Consider the following 18096-nt stretch of genomic DNA (forward strand, 5'->3'; position numbering starts at 1 on the left):
AGGAAATCTTTTCTGTTCTTAAGAGCATCAGTAAAATCTCTTACTTAGTTTTGAACACATAAACTAAATAAACTGTGATCTAAAAATGGTCTATTTACTGTGTCTTAGCTGGAGAATATGATCTGAAGTTGATTTCAGGGACTTGCTTTGCTCCTTTTTTTGACAAATGATTTTTTTTTCTGGTTTTAGCTCTATTTCTATTCCTATTTCTATAGATAGATGCTTTATTATATATAGAAATGCAGCAACATATGTTCTGCAGTATCTGAATATGTCTTCCTATAGACTTGCCATAAATAGAGAAGCTGATCTTATTTAGAATTTGTGGGCTGGATTTTCAATTTCTTTGTAGGGGGGAAGAATTATTGTAAAGATGAAATCACACTGTTTGTTCACAGCTTTATTAAAAATCTCAGTACAGATTATTCTGCTATTTTTGTGCCATTATCACTAAAGGAATCTTCATGTACATGTACAAGTGTTTATGAATGTCCAAAACCTGAAATGCCCCAAAATGAAGAAATAAATTTCAAATTTCAATAGCAGTGAAATCACATTTCTCTCTCTTTATGGTTCCTGAGCCTCTTCATTTCTCTGAAAGATGTCTTTAAGATTAAAGAGGCGAGCAAACAAAGAACATAAGAGAAAACACAGGAAATATCTTCTCCCTAGGCAGAATAATCTTTCAGTTGGATGCTTCACCAACTTGTCATCAAACTTAACAGCCTGCTAATGAAAATAAAATCATATAGCCACATTATTCTGAGCAGAAAATGTATTTCATATTATGTGAACATGGGTTGAATTCTGCAGAGCTGGTTTAATAAATGGGATGAAGGAATGAACAAAATATCTGTATTATTGACAATTCTAGTGGAAACTTTGGAAAACTTAGTAATGATTTTGAAGTGGTAGGGTTTTTTTTCCTTAGTACTAATATCCTGCAATAACATTACTGTGATATTTAGCTGTCTAGTCCCCACTCATCTAAAACACGCTTCCCCCTTTTGTAAGATACGGGTGCACCTCCTTTCTCTTCCCAGCATTTGTTCAACACAACCACACTAAAAAATTCTACCACTAATTGAAGTAGTCAGATGGATGCTGCACATCACCCATTCTTTTCCTACTGCAATTCCTACTGCTTGGCCATACCCAGTTCTTTCCTAAAAGGTACTGAACTGCCCTAGGTGAACAGACAACTTTCTATCCCTGGAATAAACAGCAAAAGTTTAGGGAGTATATTTTAACTATATAAAGATGCTTAAAATCACGTAGCTTGATTTTGTCCATATTGCAGGTGGAAAGCTTATTTAATATTCTCTGTATTTTTTATAAGGTCAAATTTATTACCACTTTATTTGTAGTTCCCTTTCTTTCTTTTCAATTGTCTTTTCAGATTCAAATTGAGAGTCCCTGAGTGCTCTCTTTCATTACTGTTTGATTGGAATTGAATATTCATAATTATTTGCAGTATACTTTATTGAATGTATCTTTCTTAATAGGTATTTTATGTCACTTAGTGTCTCTGGAGATATTATACTATCATAATGCCCGTAATAACTGAATGATTTTTGGATGAGGCTACAGAACAACTTTTCTTTTCTTGCCACTTCTTCTGACCTTAATTCAGTTTAAATTAATCTTTTTCTGAACGTTTCATGTGGTTGCACTGCTCTTCACTCGACTCTCTCTTGTCCCTTTCCTAATGGATATGTCTGTTTTGGAGATTGCTTCTGCAATCTCACCTAATTAGAAAGATGCCTTTCTGAACATAATTGAACCTAGCTCGGTTTTGGGCACCAGCAGCTGCTTGATCACACAAGCCTTTTCACTTCTGTCTTTGACTCATGCTTATTATTACTGGCTTAGAATTACCAGGCCAAATGTTACTGTCCTCTTAATGAGTCAAGCTGCCTAAAGATCTGAGCATAGCAGGTCCAAGTCAGTTACTTTTCTTTTTTTTTTTTTTTTTTTTTTTTTGAGAAAAGAGTGGTCATGCAAAAGCCACAGTTTCATGGTGGGAAAAAGAAAAAAAAATGCTAATGAATCATAGAATCATGGAATCATAGAATTGTTTGATTGGAAAAGACCTCTGTGTCAAGTCCAGCCGTACCTGTCTACTACTGAACCATACCCGAGCACCTCATCTACCTGTGTTTTATATACCTCCAGGGATGGTGACTCAACCACTTCCTTGGGCAGCCTGTTCCAGTGCCTGATAAAACCTTCAGTGAAGAATTTCTCCTAATATCTAATCCAAACCTCCGCTGTCGCAATTTGATGGCATTTTGGTTCAAAGAGTATCTGGAACCTCATTTTCAAAGGCATAGAGGAGAAATGGTGAAAGTTTTCACAAGCAAATAAACATATTGTAGCAGTGGCTATACTTCACCAAATGGACATCTGACTTTCAGAATGAAAGTTTGTGTGGAAATACATGTATCAGAGCACACTCTGTGCTGAAACACAGTCACAGAAGGAAGGATCAGGATAACTGATAAAGATCCTCAGCACTGCAGAGTAGCAATTTGTTTCCATTTACAGAAAACTAAATTCATATACACCACATAAAAACTAATCAAAAGTCAATTCATAGGCAGAGAAAAGCAAAACCTTCATTTGCACATCTCAGACCTTGGAGAGGAACCAAAACTGTATGTGAGTACCAAATAAGAAATGTTTTTTTAACAGGTTACATGGAACAAATCATATCTATGATAAATGAAGGGTGCGTAACAGGTCATGACTGTTCAGTGACCGCAGGGGATTGCCTTCATAATTTCACTTCATCTCTCTTCATGTTCTAAACCAGCATAAATTCTCACTTGTTAGGAGTCTCCATAAATCAAGAAAGAGTGATGGAGACTGAACTCCTCATCCTATTTCACTAATGCATTTTCAGGCCGGTTGCTGAAGCAATGCAGAAACAAGACACTAATGATGTAACACAGTTATTGTCAGGTAATATGACACTTAGTGCGTCGGTTGAATATATTGATAAATTACTTGGAAGAGAGGTGAATGGTGAGGTGATGAAGTCCACTTCTGACTCCAGAGTATTCAAAACTAAATCTGACTGCAAAGAGCTGCAGTAGATCATGATAATCATGGTTCTGAGTTGCACATACATTACAAAATGGCAGCTGATATTCAGTATTGAAAAATAAAAATACATTAGGAAGAAAATAATCTAAACTTTACCTTTAGGACAATGGACTTTAAATTAGCTTCAGTGATGGAGAGAGATTTTGAAAAGACTTTTGATAGCATAATACTTAGTGAACAACTAACAGATCTTAATATGTTCAAAACTGCAAGAAAGCTATGGAGAAATGAAGATCAGGTTATCATTGTGTGCATATAGATGTATTTTTATATATATACACCTGCATCTTCCATTCTGTGTACAGTTCTGCTTCCTGATGTCAAAAGACAAGCAGAGGACTTAGAATGGTAAAAATAAAAAAAGCCAGGATTGACCAGAGGTGTGGCATGGCTCATGTTGAACTATTTCATAGATTTGAACTAGTTTAAGATCAGAGAAAAGATATCTAAAAAGATAGAAACAGGCTAGATAATAATATGTTATGAAATTTATTGAGAAGATGACTAAGCAATGATTATTCACTCTTTCTGGTAACTCAAGGTCACAAAGTCATCAGGCTGTAGGTTTAAAAGAAAACAAACCATGCCTTTCTGTGCAATACAGCATGTGGCCAAATGCTGCTATGCAAGCTACACGTACAAAAGATTCAGAAAAGGATTAGAGAAATTAATAAAGAAATATCCATCAAAGTCCATAAGACATGATGCTCCCAATGCACTTGTTCATTTCAGAAGTCTGGAAATGTCACAGATGATTTTGTCTCCATTTGGCTTGTTCTTTGGCTGTGTACACTAGTGTCTGAAATAGGCCACTCTAAGAGGTGGGAATCTGTGATGGAATGGCTGGGTATGTGCCTTCATGCTTTCTCACTGCTTATAAGGTCTCCATCTTTATAACAGCACAAGATTTGCACAGTAAAATCTTCATAAAGGTGTGTATATAGATATGCAAGTACATATATATATATTATATGTATTTTTGGAAATATGGAAATTAAAGCAGATTTAAGACAGTAGGAGATTTAGTTGAGATTTAGATTGTCCTTTGCAGTGTTTCAGGGAATGTGAGGTTCCCAGCCCCTGGGAAGACCTCAGGATTGTGAAACCCGGCTGCAGATAATTTCCCTGTGTCCCACCTGGGGCACAATGCACACTCCTGTTGTTAGTCCAACTTAATGACTAGCCTAGATGGCTTTATGCTCAACACAGTGGTCTCCATGGATTCCTGTGTTAGGTACCCACCTTCCCCATGTATTGTGTAGAGAGGTTTGGTGATTAACTATAGACTGAAAATTATGCTGTGTGATCACAAGTGAACTACCAGCTAGGTCTCCTTTGGCAAAGGGTCCATCCTTCAGGGAATAAAAGAGCTGTAAGTTTAAGTAAACTTCTTGTGAATCTAAGTTCTGGACTTTGGAAGACAAATCTTGTGAGGAATAGGTGGAGAGAGATGAGCCAGCAGAGGTGTCAGTCAGGCTGTGGTTTCTCCCTGGAAAATCGCTGGTTTCTGGAAACCTGTTGCTGTGAGAACAGAAGGAGGGTACAGCTGATCCTGCCTACTCCCAGGTTCTTATTCCAGTCTGATAATGTTTATTATCAGGTCCCAATAACAAGACGGAACTAGACTGGCTTTCCACACACCTTAATTCTTAAGTTATTGTCTGTAAAGCTCCCATGGATCTGCAGTTTCAATTAGAGATGCCACATTAAGGAAATCAGTGCTACTATGCAAATAGGTTGTCACAGCTAACATTTTTCTCACTCATCTCTGAACCAAGATCCTCTTCTCAACACCAGGGGAAAGGCATTAAAAGCAAAAAGAAATGAGATGGGATTGAATGGCTACATTTCATGATGGCTGTCTGCCCTTTTGTCCAGTCCTGCTTTGTTGTGACAATCTGTCACACCAGTTCACTGCCACAGAGTTGCAGATGTGTATCACCATCACTGCAAAGGCAGCAGGCATTTCACATGAGCCAAGTTATCATTTATCTTTAAGTTCTCAGCCTGTTAGCAAAATTATGCTTCTTGTTGTGATCTGTCGGTAGACAAGCCTCCTCACTCCAACTCCTCTATAAAATCATCCTGCCCTGGTGTCCAGGTTCTTGGTGGAGATGGTAGCCATTGAAAATATGCTTCTAGTACAGTAGGTCTACCTCTAGAAGCAGACAAAGAATTGTCCTTCTCCTCCTGTATTTCATTTGCACTTGACCCAAAGGATCACTTTGCCTTGAAACTTTCACCAGAAGAACAAAGTAATAGAATATTTCACTGCAACACCTGTGATCTGTCTATCTGCTAACAGCGTTACAAAGAGATCACAGAATCACTAGATTGGAAAAGACCCACAGGATCATCGAGTCCAACCATTCTTATCAATCACTAAACCATGCCCCTCTGCACCTCATCCACCCATCTTTTAAACACCTCCAGGGAAGGTGACTCAACCACCTCCCTGGGCAGCCTGTTCCAGTGCCCAATGACCCTTTCTGTGAAAATTTTTTTCCTGATGTCAAGCCTGAACCTCCCCTGACAGAGCCTGAGGCTATTCCCTCTTGTCCTGTCCCCTGTCACTTGGAAGAAGAGGCCAGCACCCTCCTCTCTACAACCTCCTTTCAGGTAGTTGTAGAGAGCAATGAGGTCTCCCCTCAGCCTCCTCTTCTCCAGACTAAACAACCCCAGCTCTCTCAGCTGCTCCTCATAAGACTTGTTCTCTAGCCCCTTTGCCAGCTTTGTTGCTCTTCTCTGGACTCTCTCCAGAGCCTCAACATCCTTCTTGTGGTGAGGGGCCCAGAACCGAACACAGGCTTCAAGGAGTGGTCTCACCAGTGCCGAGTACAGAGGGAGAATAACCTCCCTGGACCTGCTGGTCACGCTGTTTCTGATCCAAGCCAAGATGCCACTGGCCTTCTGGGCACACTGCTGGCTCATGTTCAGTCGCTGTCAACCAGCACCCCCAGATCCCTCTCCTCCAGGCAGCTTTCCAGCCAGACTTCTCCTAGTCTGTAGCACTGTATGGGGTTGTTGTGCCTCAAGTGCAGGACCCGGCATTTGGCCTTGTTAAACCTCATGCCATTGGTCTCAGCCCAGTCGTCCAGCTGCTTTGCTGTTGTTTCTAAGTGTGGATCTACACAACTATCTAAACTAGAAAAAATGGTTCATTTTTTACAGTGTAGCTGAATAAGACATATATTGTTGAGGATGCTCCTGGTCTTGGACAGACAATAACCAACTTATAAGACACCTACTTTTTTAATCTGAACATGGCTTTGATATTAGTGTTAACTGGTTGGTTTTGTTTCATTTTCTTAAATGGCTGCACATTATTTGCTGTTTTCATTTATTTACTTCATGTCTTCACTCTTAAATTACTTTAACAATTCCCTGGGTAAATTTGAGATCTTAAGATATTGTAGGTCGACATGCAATAGCATTCAGTATAATTTGCCCTTCTACATACTAGTATTTCACATGTCACTCATGCTGTATGTGCACCTGAACCTATTATGTTTGATTATGAATTGCTGGTTGAGAGAAAATTATATCACAGGCATTTAGTGAGTGTAATTACTCAGCAGGAACCATCAACCTGAATCAATTACCCATGGTGTAAGCATATTTCCCCAAGGATTTTTTGGAAAGTGGGTGAGTAAATGCCATTAGTGTCAATGGTAAAAGAAGACATCTGGGATACATGGAGACACTTCCTCCAAAATTTTACTTTTCACATTCAGCTGTAATGAAGCATAACTTTTAGTTTGTGCTTCAGTCATTTAAATTTAAATGGAGTTCAAACAGAGTTATTTAAATGATTACATGGTAATCTACTGAGATATCAAAATACATACGTCACAGCATATTAGGAAAACAGACCTGAGACTGTGAGTGTTCCTATTGAAGCAGTCAGTACCAGAGTACATGTTTGGGGTCAAAGACAGCCTGAGTTAAATATTGGTAACACACAGAACGACTCCTACCCTGAAGAGCGTATACAAGATTTTCAAGGGTATCTGAATTAAAAGGGAATTAAATAACAAAGTATTTTTCAAGACATAGACCAACTCATGCAGAAACGCCATTGCTGGCAGACTCGGAGTATAAATATGCTATAGGCATACCTGCATGGATGAACAGGCAATTGCACCCCTGTGCTCCTTGGTGACTTCATTACCCAGATCTTGGCAGGGATTATTGGACTGTGCTGTGTTCCAGGCTGATGGGACTATTCAATTTCTGCTCGCCTGAACAGTGTGGGTGTAAATTAGCTCTAATCCAGAAACAAATTGGCTCAGCTGGGCAATGCATCGCGTGTTGATCTTATGCAGGTGGTAGACAGGAAGGGTCTTGAATCTGTCCTTCTGAGAGGGAAGGTATCTCTGTTTTTCTAGAGATGCAAAAAGACCTTTCAACTAACTAATTTGAAAACTACTTAGTTTAAACTTATTTAGTAGCCAGTGAGGAGAGATGTGGATCTCTCAAAGCTGATCTGTGACACATACAGTAGATAACTTAAGACTGGAGCTGATTATTCTATGTTAATGCCTCTGTCTATACTGTAGAGAGAACTTGAACTAATCTTTCCACTCTCATAGTTAGCTGGCATAAAATCCTGTTGTGGTCTCATTCCATTTCTGCAAATCTAAGGTTTAATCTAAGATAATAAATCTAAGATAATAAAATGCCTAAGCACCAGTCCAACAGTCACAGGTCATCTGTGGTCTAGTGTTGCATCTGCCTGCCCTCTCTGAGTGTCAGGTAAACAGAGGCATCTCGTAGGGCATCAAACACCACTTGTGGGGGCAACTGTGGGCAGGAGGCCAAGAACAAGCAAAGTGTGAGCGTGAATATTACCAAGGAAGAGCTAAAGACTCATGACATCAACTCTTTCTAGGGATATGCTGAAATGACTGCTTGGACCCAGGTCTCTCAAAATAGTACCTGCTATTACACAAACACAAAGCAGCATTGTGTTTCATTTAAAACTGCTCCCTACATGTTGGTTCTCTGCACAAACTGTAGAGCAGGGGGAAATTAGATCTGAGATTACGGAATCTAATTTTCTTGTGTGACTCAACCCTGATGTGTTATAAAGTGATGAGTGTTGTGCCTGCTCCATTCAGTCCTAAAGTCTGCCCTGCTCTGCCCCAAACCTCCTCTGGTGCAGACCAAGATTGGGCCTGTCTTGTTTACTTGAAAATGCTTAGCAAATCCATACTCTTTTTTACTGATTTCTGTTTTCATGACAACACTACTGAGATCACTCTGTGCACAACCTAAAGAGAAGAAAAGCCAACTATATAACTCTGCCATGGTTACTGCACCTTAGCTAGATGTAAAAAGGGTTTTTAATAAAAAGGAAATTAGCTATATGCAACTGTCTTTTGAGATATTTTTAATGTGCTGTATAATTAGTTAGTTTAATTACTTGGATCACCACAGTTGGCATTCTTTTGAATCCTTCCTAATTTTTTGAGTGTTAACTCTCATTCATCCATTTCTACTTTTTTCCTTATTCTATGTTTTATTATTATTTATTCATATATTTTATTTTCTTATAATTATTTTAAACCTTCATTGTTGTTTTCTGACTGTTTTTTAAAGGCAGAATATAGGCAATCCTCCATACTGCTCAGTTGTTATCATGGTCCCGCACATAATTTTTCCCAGGTCAATCTAACTCCTAAAGCAATTCCCTTCACATTTCAGAGGTTAGCATAGACAAAACCTGCCTAACAGGCAGGTGGAATACAATTCTGGTTCGAATATCAGAGCTCTAAGCCGTAATGATGCAAGCTATGCCACTTAGCTTCCAGGAATCAATCCCCGCACTATTCTACTTTCTGTTGCAAATGTAACCAAGACCTAAAATACAGACATTACATTCCCGTGTGACACTCTGTTTGCTACATATGATGAGAGCTCTGCTGGGTGTTGCTGGGGAATGGGAAGTGGGTGAATAGATTCGCGGATGTTCAGGTTACCAGGAAACTTATGCAGAATTATTGTATCTGTTAGTTCTCATATGTTTCTATGAAACTAGAGCACTTCTTTTCAAATGGAGGAATTATGCAGAATCTGATCAGAGGCTACCTCTGTTCATGTGTCCTAATCATAACCCAGCTCCTCAGCCTGCACCTTGCTTTCCTCTGGAAGCAAACCTGAGAGTGAAAGGGCAAGAGGGGATCTGCAGCTTACTCCAACAGCCTGTGGACAACCTAGGAGTGTTGTATTTGTTCTTCTTTTTCATTAGCATGTTTTTTTAAAGTTTACACTGAGCAAAAGTTAGTGTTCTTTATGGACATAAGTGTAAAATAAGCACATTTCCTGAACTTGTGATCAACTTTTTAACTTATTTTTGTTATCTTTTTTAAAAAGAAAGCAAGTACAGGAATTTTCCACTGCTTTCCGATGTATTTGGTGGCTATTTTGTTTTGAAAAGTAAGAATACTCTTCCCAAATACTCTTATTCAATTAAAAACAACCCAATCAGAATATTTTCTTCACTTCTCTCTTCTTCTGTGTTTTACCTTTCCACTCAGAAATTGTAGTTGAATGAAAACCTGGCAGACAAGAACTAGTAAGCAGAATAATGAAAATATAAAAGAGAGAGTAACACTCATTTACAATTGTAAAATGCTGCCAGCTTCTTCAATTTTTGCAAAAATAGAACACAGCAAGAACCAATTTATAAGAGAAACCTTTATAAATGCAGGCAGAAAGTTATTAAGTGTTCATGTATCAAACTCAATTCTTATTCTTCACAGTGGCAGACAGATGACAAGCCAAGCTGCTTATTGTCCTGGAAATCATGCTCAGTTATCAATATTCCTACAATCATTGCTTGCAGCTGGTGATTAAATAATGGCAGAAAAATAATGGGGGAAGTTTTCAAAGTCAAGTATAAGATTCACATGCATATAACCCATTATTTTTTAAAAGATGTGCACACGCTGCAGGACCTACTGCCACAATATTGCCCTGATTTCATAATATGTGCACTTTTATTGATGTATATGAGCTTCTATAAAACTTTAATAGGGGTTTTTACAAAAGATAAATCTTTGCATGAACTTAAGGAAGTGACTTTTTCTGGCTAAAGCATGAGAGATTGTGAGTGCCATGAGCATTTTTACTCTGTGTGAAACCAATGGATCTGAGTCTTTTGAGGGATGTTGGGTGAGGTGATCTAGATAATGAGCTGCTGTTACCAACACTGTTAGCTTTCACCTGTCTACCACCTACTTGCCACTGAACATTCATTATTCAGCTCAGAGAGGTAAACCGAAACATATGTTTTCTCATGATGGTTATACAGGTATGTAAAGTTCAAGCTAGCTAACAGGTTTCTGTTTACACTTTCTACCATACTCTGGGTTACCAATACAAAGGTGTGATGCTGGACTTCAAGGTGACAATGTGAGTTCTTTAGAGTTTTCACCATCCAAATCTTTCTGTTCTTTCTCAGAACAAGTTTCTCTGTATAAAACCGCTTTGAAATGTGAGGAACACTGGGATATACTCTGTATTTGTTCCACAAGGAGGAAATAAGCAAGTCTTATTGCCAGAGTTAGACTTCAAAATCCAATTAAGTCTTTCTTTTTACGCCTTTTGACTGGAAATAAATTTGTCAGGTGGAGATATAATTTGAGAAATTCTGGAGTGCAACAAACAGTTGTTTAGATTGAGTTTCATCTTTGTTTTGTGCATAACCGAGAAGGGAATCAGATCTGATGAAGTGTACAACCAGCCAGTAACAATCTCCATTTCTTTAGAAAACCAGTTCTGCACAATTTGGTTAAACAATGCTTAGTTATCATCAAGAGAGATTAGTTGTGTTGAGGGAGAGGCAGTGGGTAGTGGGGTTGGAAGGGCTAAAGCATCTGCACCTTGAGGAAGCAGTCCTGTTGACCACATCTGATTCATTCATCCAAGCACTTACTCTTTGTTGTGTTTGTATACAAATTCTGATGCATCATTACCACACTGAATAAAAACTAAAATAAAGAAACAAATAGTGCGCCATAGCAGTGGACACCAAACTGACACCTTGCCTGCTCTTAGCACTAAGATGTCTCATTCCAGTGTTGGTTGCCTACAACTAGTCACTATCTTGGCTAGACATGCTGGGTATTCCCAGCTCTGCAAGTATCCCTGTGAGATACTGTTACCAAAGGGCTCCTCATGCTTCAGGGAGCCCACATTTGCAGCACTACAACACTGTGTAAAAATTCATTTAAGTTTGGCTGGAATTTTTACATTTTCAGCACACACAGAAATTTTAGTTACATGGCATAACTTCCAGATTTGTATTTTCTATGACCAGGGCATAACAAAACCATGTCTATATCTGCCACTTTCTGGCTGCTACTAACTCCTTTACAAAATTTCATTGTTAGATTGCTATTCTATTGAGATATTCTAAAGTATACTAAAAAGGTCTTTGTTGTTTTTTTGAAATCCCCCTTGTAACTTCTGTATCAGTGCTCCAGCAGACAAACCACAGTGACATGCAGAGACATGTAGCTGAAACATTTCCTTTTTGAATACAATGATCTCCATGATAGATTATTTATTTTTTTCTCTTGAACCGGACATGTTCAGAATTAGCCTCCTGGCAAGGCCATCTGGACAAGACATCAGCATTACTTATGTGTAGTTCCTAAGTCATAGAACTGAGGTGGGTTTCAAACTATTTAGCAAGCTGTCCCCCAGTATTCATGAATCTGAAATGCTAGTATAGACATGCCAGGTCTGTTCTGTCTTCAGACCTCCTCCCATGTGAAGAATAACTGAAACAAATGTTCCACAGATTTATCTACTTTTCACGGCTCAGAGAGCTAGATTTTGTAAACCAGATGCCACTGGTCTATATTGCTGTAGGTTATTTTGTACCAACAATTTTCCCCTGTCCTTTGAATGCCCTTCCACTCATGAATATCTGATTCAAGATCCAGCACTGGAAATCAATACTGCAGGAACTTTAGTATAATATCTAAGCATCGAGATAATAAGAATTTTAAAAACTTTTCCATTACTCATGTAGATTCTTTCTCTTTACTGAAAATACTGATGAAGCCAAACACTTGGCTGAAGGTTCAGTTTCTTTTCTTGATGCATTCCTGTAGTGATCAGTACAGCTTCTTTCTATCTCACTGCTGGAGAGGAGGTTGTTCAATGCTCAGTGTTATGCATTATCAATATTGCAGGGATCAGTCATGAAGGGAAGGCAAACTCAGCTTCTCTCTCTGTTGGTTCAGGAGAACCACTCTTAATTTGCAGCATAACTGCCTCTGAGGCTACTTATGTATTTGTACAGAATTGTCATGGAATAAATGTAATAGACACTGTTCAAATTCGTTTTCAACCTCTTCTCCCTGCAGTTTTTTCCCATGACTATCCAGTAGAAGGACTTGTTCCATTTTTTCATCCATAGCTGGCCATTTTACCATTAATCCTCAGTCTTTCAATAGCATTCAGCAAAGGAACAGCTACCTGGTTCAGATCCACAGCTAAGTCTGTATCAAGCCATTCATTCTCCCTGGGCCTTTATCAAATTATCAGAGTCTGTAGCTGCATCAACTTAAAGGCGCAATAACTGATTCACTGAAAGGCAGTTGCCTACAAATGATTTATTGCACTAGTGCCATTTTTAAACAGAATGGCCCAGCCTGCATTTGTTTTGCTTTGTTTACAAGAACCGTGTCAAGACACCCATGGTTTTGAAAAGCTGAGAATATCTGATCAAAAAGTGCTCCAGCTCTGGTACCAAGGAATCACAAATGCACGAACAAGAGATAAATTTCACTTCTGCATCCGTCCAACATTTTAACTGAAAAGACACACACACAGCTGCTGTGGTGAGATTTGTTTAGGTCTTGACCTGAGCATATCTGCAGTTTGGACCAAGTGCCTTATTTTATTTTTGCTGAAATGGCAGTGGTTAGTCTCTTGGCAAATCTGAAATGTTGACAATGATATCGAAACTGTAACTTTTCATCCTTTTTCATTGAACATATCCTACTCAGCAGCCTGAAGACTAACTTTTAATATTCATGTAGTGAACAAAGCTGAACTGTAAGCTCTTCCCTGGTGGTCCCCTGCTGCTGGGTTTCGTTAGATGTTTGTGGTTTTGACTCTGGTCTACAATATTTGTAGCAGTCCCTTTTTGCTTCAGTATTATATTTTCCATGCTAGCTTTTCGCCAGTCTGCTCTCTTTACTTATACTTCATACATTCAATAATGCATAGATGCATAATTATCTATGCAGTGTAATTACATTTTGCTTGATTATATATGCCACCTTCTTTTCTTAATCATCACAGACAGCAGACTCTAATTACCTGTTTTGTTCAGGCCTGTGATGCACAGAGCAGTACTTAGAGGCACAAAGCTTTCAGCTTCCATCATTCTCAGCAGCCTCAACATCCGATGTGCAGCTGCAAGCAAAGCCCCACATTGGCACACTTATGCTCATTGCATCCTTTGCCTAATAGAGAGCTGCAAGTAAGAACCTATATATGTACTGTCAACATTTTATCCAGAAAAATCTCCTGCAGGCATGGGTTTGATAAGAACACAAGGTCGTCATCAGTCCAGGCATTGCTTCAATGTTCTTTTTGTTGAATTTATTAGTCACAATTTATCCTGCTGAGATGTATGACTAGATCCAAATCATGTGAGATTTCTAGACAAACATAATTTCCCCTCAGCTTCACCCCCAACATTGTCTCCACTAGTCAAGACAGAAGTGGAAGCAGAGGAAAGGGCTATAATTTGCCCAAAGGGTGGCAGGGGAAGAAAGAGAATCAGCACCTCCTAGTTCAGTTCCTCAGTCCCCAGGACATACTGATAAATAGGTGTTAGCATGCCTATCATAGCCCCTTATGGTGAAGTCTTTAATCTAATTTTAATTACTGAATAAAGTGATTGATAAATTATTAAGTATTTAAGTAACAGTTGAATTTTTACTACATCATCAGGTTAATAACCTATTGTTTATATTAATTAATATGACTAGTGAATCTAGATATGCAAAGAGAAAATGTCTGATAAAGGAATACAATGAAGCACTGGTAAAGCAATGTATTCTTTTAGCACTTTCAAACCCTCATAATCTAATTATGATTCAATAACAGACCTGCAGAGTAGCGACAAGATAAAAGAAAATAAATGTAAATCAACAATAGAAACCACCTTTGCTGAGAGTGAGAAGTGTGAGACTGGTCAATGATATCTTTTGAATTAAGCATGGGGTTTATTTCTCTCCTTTCCTGTCCTACTATCCTCTTTACATGTTGCCTTTGTGCTGGTTTGAGTGGTTTGAAGAAAAAAGAAAATGGTGTTTTCCTGCTTTATGCATTTACTGAGAGACTTTGTATTTTGTTATTAATTTTAGCAGTACAGAAAATGAGTTCTTTTTCCGCATTTTGTGGAAGAAGTTAATATTAAACAAACTTAGGGAGTAATGTCTTGTGTGTCTTAAACCAACAGAATGATTCTTCAGATCTCCATAGAGCTAAAATTTGTCTTGCTTGCTCCAGTTCACACAGGTTTGCAGACCACTGTTTGCAATGTGGGTTTCCAAGCACTGCAACTCTTGATGCCTACAAATACCTTAGTTGTATAAAGGCCACTAGATAAGACTATATGATGGTTCAAGACTGCCCCATTCAATTACTCTCTTGGTGATTGCCTGGATCTCTTTTGAAACACATTAAAAAAAGACATCATCACATTTACTGTTTTCCATTCCTTGGTACCAAAGGAGTTTCAAAAGTAAGTTGCATACTCCATTCGGCTGGGCAGAAATTATATACTTCATTTTTCTCAGAGCCCTTTGGTGCAAATTCACTGTCTTGATGATTTGTCAACATTTGTTTGAATGACTGGTTCTAAAGCTGTTTAACAGGAGACAAATTTCTCATAAAGACATGAATGTCCCTAACACTATATGTCATCAGTGTTGGTGAAGATAATTCATCAGCTTTTCAGCTGGGGACTCGTATTTCTTGTGCTTTCCTGTAATACCTCAGTCTCCCATTGACCTATAGGCACATTGGTAGCCTTCCTGTTTCTGATGTACTTGAAAAAATTACTATTGGGATAAACGCTTTTAGCAATCTCTAATAGTTTTTTTCAGTCTGAAAGCTTTTTATTTAAGGTGCCAGTGCTTGTGCTTTTCTAAATTTAATCTATTTTCAAAGTGGTCTCATTATTTTTACTTTCAATATTCCTCTACTTATCTGTGACAGCTATTTCATGTCCTTTCACATTCTCTTCTGAGTCTTCAGTATAGTGTCTCTATGGTTTTCTTGCTACCTGGAAGTGTTTTACCATTTTAAACTGATCCCTTACATTTCATTTTTGCATGCTTTTCGATTATTGACTATTTTCTACACGTTCAATATTACTAGCGAAGTTTTTTTTGAAATATCATACATACCACTTATAATCTCTGTAACAAAGAGCTGCCAACTCTAGGTGCCTTTTTCCATAATACATCAACAGCTGTTTGTCATTTTGAGGAAAAATCAGAGAAAAATTCCTCCAAAACAGCAGCTGTTCATGTTTTTTTTCAAAAAATTGGTCTCTACCTCATAGCTTCCCCACAAATCTTTACACCTTTCCTGAAAGTATTTACATTGTGTCTGTGCTTGGACGAAAACACTGAATATCAAGTGACTCACATTAAAATCAAGGTTGATACCAGTATTGGACAGAAATGATGAGAAGCTTGATGGTAAAACAATTGGAGGTGACTACAGGTGCCGCTAGGGCTGTTTCTGTCCTCTAGAAAAAGAAGATGACTTTGCAGTCTTTAAACAATGTGGGATTTTATTGTTACTTGAAACCGCTGAGGAGGCATTGACAATTTATAAAGTAATAACAAGCAAATACCGACTATACTTTCATTTTTTTTTCATGTTTTTTTTTTCTCTTGCACTGATGAACATTACTGATACTTTTGTAGGAGAGTACAGGGGCACAGCTACTTACTACCACAGTGTGTTTAGTCACCAACTCTTATCAGCCTTGAGTTACTTGGAGGAGGATTTGTTAAGTTAACAGTCTAAGGAAAGGTGCTAAAGCCAGAGAAAGTACTCTCCTCCGTTTGCTAATTATGATATCCTTTAATGGGAGCAGTATTTGACTGAGGCTCAACTGCATATATTTAGGAGGAAATAATGATTAGTGTTTGGAAGAAATGGAAGCTTAAATAATTAATAGAGGTTGAATGCTGCAGGAATCTGTTTTATACGCAGGTGTATGTAGCTATCCACATACAGGCAACAGCTGTGATTCTGATGCAGTTATCTGCATATGATAGCTATATCAGTGTTTGTAACCTTTGGCAGATTAAGAAGACAGCAGGATCAAAGTGGACAGACTTCCAGCATGGACAGCAAAACATCTCTTCAGACGCATGAGAAACTCCAGGATGGACGTAACAACAATTTACTGGGACATGGCTGCACAAGAGGCTGCAGTAGCTAGTTAGCCGCTGCCCCGCACACACTTCCACCCTGGCAGGGTGAGGAAAGGTCATCTCTGCGCATACATTCATCTTTACACCTTGGATCCCAGGATATCTGACTCCTTGAAAAGCAGGATCCCCAGCCAAGGACAAACTCACGGAGTACACCAGCTGGGACTCTACACATACAACCCTGCTTTTCTTCCGACTCTGCCACTGGATAAACAATCATCAGCAACAAAATACAGTTTTATAAGTAAGTGTGACTTTCCTTTTCAAAATCCTGGAAGAAAACTTGAAACAATTCATTAGGCAGCCTCTCTAAGATTGCCACATTTCTGGCTACTTTCAAGAGACAAAGTTATATTTGGGCCAGCTTTATCTTGAAGGTTTTATGTTTATGTCTCTGTTAATTAAAATGGTGCATTTCAGAATTTTGTGAAATTGCTGGACACAACCATTTCGGAGCACCTGCTCTTGAGTTTAAGACAGATGTATATTATGTAAATACTTGAATGTACTGTCAAATAGGCCAAACACTGAATAATTTCATTTAAATACATGAAGCCCATTGGAAAAATTGTAGCATGAATGTATTCACATTGTTCTTTAAAGACGTGCATTCTGCTTTGTTGTAAAAGATGTGACCCTGGCCAAGTCAAAGTCTTTCTAGTGGCTTTAGTGGATGCAGGAGCAGACACATTAGTAGTATGTGATAACTATGATAAGGAAAGAAACTTTTTGTTTGTAACAATAGGCTGACTGAGCCAGAGTTGAAAAGCAGCTTAGTAAGGAGAAAAAAATTAAAGCATTTTCTCAAATCCATAGTTAAGTGTTATAAAACGTGAAAACATTACAGGTTTCTCTGTTTTCATGGATCTATTCTGGATGAGAATCATCTTGAATAGAAAGAAACATATGTTATCCAAAGTATTGCTGATATGAAAGCCTTTTTTTTTTTTCTTTTTTTTTTTCTGGCTTAAGTAGCAGCCACAGTTCCAAACATTTATGGTATTTTACAACTTGTATGTCCACATTTTGATAATAAATGTGTGCTTGTTCTGTCTTATTGTGCTTTTATTTTTAAGGATTTCCATCCGTAAGCAAGTTTTATTTCAACTTTTTAAAATAAATAAATAAGGCTTTTGGATGTAAAAACCACTTTATTTGTACTAACCTTTTTTTTACTGCATTTTTTCCATTCCATCTTTTACAAAACAAAATTCTCTGTAATTGAAACTCTTTTAAAATTTGGTTTCATATTATATGTAATTTTTGTCACAGATTTTTCATAAAATATGGATTTTTATTGCTCTGTGAAATGATACAGTGTTCCTATCAACAACAGAGCACTCATAAGTCAATGCTTGTGAGATCCATGATACACGAGGTAATATAGATTAGAGCTATGGAGATTTTGGACCGAGGGCTAGTAATTTATTAAGAGTTTCCACGTAAAACTGGGGAAAAAAGGCAATGGAACCATTGTTCTTTTTCTATGATTAAAGTTGTT

General features: G+C 38.1%; 1 protein-coding gene across 2 annotated transcripts in view; it reads left to right on the top strand.

Moving 5' to 3' along the window:
* STK32B (serine/threonine kinase 32B) overlaps nt 1-17725 on the top strand; it is a 161682-nt gene extending 143957 nt beyond the window's left edge. For both annotated transcript variants that reach the window (XM_069856333.1, XM_069856334.1), the window contains one exon: nt 16465-17725. In XM_069856333.1, the coding sequence (XP_069712434.1) occupies nt 16465-16603 (139 nt within the window). In that variant the 3' untranslated portion in view covers nt 16604-17725. The remainder of the gene's footprint in view (nt 1-16464) is intronic.
* The last annotated feature ends 371 nt before the right edge of the window (nt 17726-18096 follow it).

This window comes from Phaenicophaeus curvirostris, chromosome 4 (genome assembly GCF_032191515.1).
Source record: "Phaenicophaeus curvirostris isolate KB17595 chromosome 4, BPBGC_Pcur_1.0, whole genome shotgun sequence".
NCBI lineage: Eukaryota > Metazoa > Chordata > Aves > Cuculiformes > Cuculidae > Phaenicophaeus > Phaenicophaeus curvirostris.